Source organism: Lipotes vexillifer, unplaced genomic scaffold (assembly GCF_000442215.2).
Source record: "Lipotes vexillifer unplaced genomic scaffold, Lipotes_vexillifer_v1.1 scaffold414, whole genome shotgun sequence".
NCBI classification, from domain to species: Eukaryota; Metazoa; Chordata; class Mammalia; order Artiodactyla; family Lipotidae; genus Lipotes; species Lipotes vexillifer.
In genome coordinates, this window is record NW_006782864.1 from 71,166 (window position 1) to 74,063 (window position 2,898).

The 2,898-nt window shown below is 55.7% G+C and overlaps 1 protein-coding gene across 1 annotated transcript in view; it reads right to left on the minus strand.

The window, feature by feature from the left end:
- Positions 1–2,898, minus strand: part of CSGALNACT1 (chondroitin sulfate N-acetylgalactosaminyltransferase 1) — an 83,008-nt gene that overhangs the window by 2,551 nt on the left and 77,559 nt on the right. Inside the window, exon 6 of the mRNA XM_007455457.1 lies at positions 332–413. Coding sequence (XP_007455519.1) covers positions 332–413 — 82 coding nt within the window. The remainder of the gene's footprint in view (positions 1–331; positions 414–2,898) is intronic.

A 2,898-nucleotide genomic window follows, 5' to 3' on the forward strand; every position in this document is an offset into this window, starting at 1 on the left:
TTCAGCAGAGAGAAACCAGGATTGTCCTGCTGTGTGGTTTCTCCCCAGTCCTCCGTGCTGCCCTTCTTTCTGGTGGATCCCCTCTCCATGGAGGACGTTCTGTGCGAAGGACACAGGAGCCCGGCCCGGCTGGAGGGAGGCCCTGGACAACTTGCTTCGAAGCCGCCTTTATGCAACAGCCTGACTTTGCCCTCATTTCTGTCCTCCCCCAGGGACACTGAGAGGTGCTGAAGGAGAAGACAGGGTCCCCACTGCCCCGAGCGCCCTCAGCCCAGCACCCACATCCGTGGCCGGAGAGCGTCCTCCTTAGGGACCAGGGCCCCGGGCTCACCTATGTTGATGAAGTCGGACCGGTACTGGCACGTCATCCCGAACCCGAAGTCTCTCCAGAACCCAGTTTCCTTCTTTATGACCTGCAGGGAGGGCACCGTCACTTGAGGGAGGACGACAGAGTGGACGTGGATGGGGGTGTCACGCATGGGGGGGGCGCGTCGCTGACACACAGCCACCCCCTGGTTGGGGACGTGGACAACAGTCAGGACACAGCAAGCCACCCGTCCCCAAGGGGCTCTGTGATTTTGGGCACCTGTGGCTGGAATGTTTCCAGGGCAGAGGCTTGAACACACACACACACACACACACACTCTCACAGCACAGCGGGGTCCGGGGTGGGGAGCCAGTTTGGGGCGGCGCCATGGAAAAGCCACCCGGCCTGACACCTGCACAGGCGAGAAGAGGCCTGGGGCCCACAGGCCAGGTGGGCGGCCAGCAAAGTGCTCAGGAAGCTGAGAGAAGGAGAGAGAACCACCTAGAATTCAGGCGCCCTGGCCAGGGGCACGAACTGGACTCCCTCAGGGGCTGAAAAGAAAACCTGAGGCTGTGCTGCTGGCCCTGGACAAGGGCACTGAGAGGCCAGGTCCTGAGGACACGCTCTGTCCATTCATCCATGGTCCGTTTTAACATCAGTTGCTCCCCACGCACGTGCGGGGCCTCCAGGCAGGGACCGGCTATGAAAAGCCGAGCCTGGCCCTGCCCCGTGTCTCACTCTGCAAGTACGTTTCTAACGTATTTGCTGGAGCAGCAAGACTAATTTAAAAATGGTTTTTGTTGTTTACGTAGTTTTGGCTGCACTAATCCTGGGAGTGGGTTTGCGACCCTAATGGCTGTTTTTCCGGATTTGTCCTGGTCGCTCGCATAGGTGTTAGGAGGAAAGGAGGCCCTGCAGCAGAGCCTCCGCGCTACCTGTTGCCCCTAACTGGAGAGAGCTCATCCCGCCGCGGCGAGACCCTCTGGCCGTCGCGTCTGCCTCAGGCAGGCCCCTCAGTCCCTCTGTTTCTGTTCCATTAATGAGGAGATTGTTTCTGTTCCTTTAATGAGGAGATTGAGCCAAGTCGCACCAAGGGTTCTCCCAGCCTGACACCCAAATACTCACCCCCTCGCTGCCCTCCACCTTCCCGAGGGCTCACTCCACCTGTAGCACAGGCTAAACTACACTTGACAAATGGCCTGAAGAAGCGGCGATGGACTTAACATTTCCTGTACTCTGCAACCTATGAAACTGTCTGTTTTCACTACAACCTACACATGGGTGTCACTTACACTATGGTTAGCACAGATCAAGACCAAGGAGAAGAAGGGCCGGGAGAGGCCTGTCTCTCCCCCTCGACTCCAGAACAAAGGCCTGCTGTACGGTAGCTCCCCAGCCACAAGTGTCATTAGTATCAACCGGAAAGATTTCACAGGGCAGGAAAGTCAGGAAAATTTTCCACTGAGTCATTTTTTATAAACGGTTTCTGTTCCATCCCAGTCATGGCAGGTACACTGTCTCTGCCACAGCTAATGGCTCACTGTCCTTTCTGGTGGCCGGGACACAGACATGGCCTGGGTAAAAATGCAGTCGAAGAGGGCTCCCCTGGTGGCGCGATGGTTAAAGAGTCCGCCTGGCCAATGCAGGGGACACAGGTTCGAGCCCTGGTCCGGGAAGATCCCACATGCCTCAGAGCAACTAAGCCCGTGAGCCACAGCTACTGAGCCTGTGCTCTAGAGCCTGCAAGCCACAACTACTGAGCCCACATGCCACAACTACTGAAGCCTTCACGTCTAGAGCCCGTGCTCCGCAACAAGAGAAGCCACCACGATGAGAAGCCCGCGCACCACAACAAAGAGTAGCCCCCACTCGCTGCAACTAGAGAAAGCCCGTGCGCAGCAATGAAGACCCAACACAGCCAAAAATAAAATAAATAAATTTATATATTAAAAAAATGCAGTCAAAGAGCCGTGCAGCATTCGAACTTCAAATATTTGGCAGTGGTCTACCTGACATTTAAGAGAGAAAGCTCCACACAGGGAAAACAATGGGCCAGCGCTTAGGGAGAAACCCTAGAGGGACTGCAGAGGTAGCCTCCCAGGACCCACTGAGTGGACACAGTGGCCGGCAAGGTATGACCCTCACCTGGGGACAGTGTGACAGAGGCAAACTGACTTGTGAGCGGGGAATGAGCTACACAAACACTTACTAACGGGGGCTTTAAAGCTGGCAGGCCATGAAAAGCCAGTATCTGAACAGCGCGTCGAATAAGGTGTTTCTCAAGCCACAGCTTTCAAAGAATTGGTCTAAGAATGGACTCAATTGCCACCTCCTCCAGGATTTGTACTAACCCACACTTTTCTACAAGTCTCCTTTCATCGGCATCTGCATGAAAAAGTGAAGTGTTGGGACTTCCCTGGTGGCACAGTGGTTCAGGATCCACCTGCCAATGCAGGGGACACGGGTTCGAGCCCTGGTCTGGGAAGATCCCACATGCTGCAGAGCAACTGAGCCCATGTGCCACAACTACTGAGCCTGCGCTCTAGAGCCCACAAGCCACAACTACTGAGCCCGTGAGCCACAACTACTGA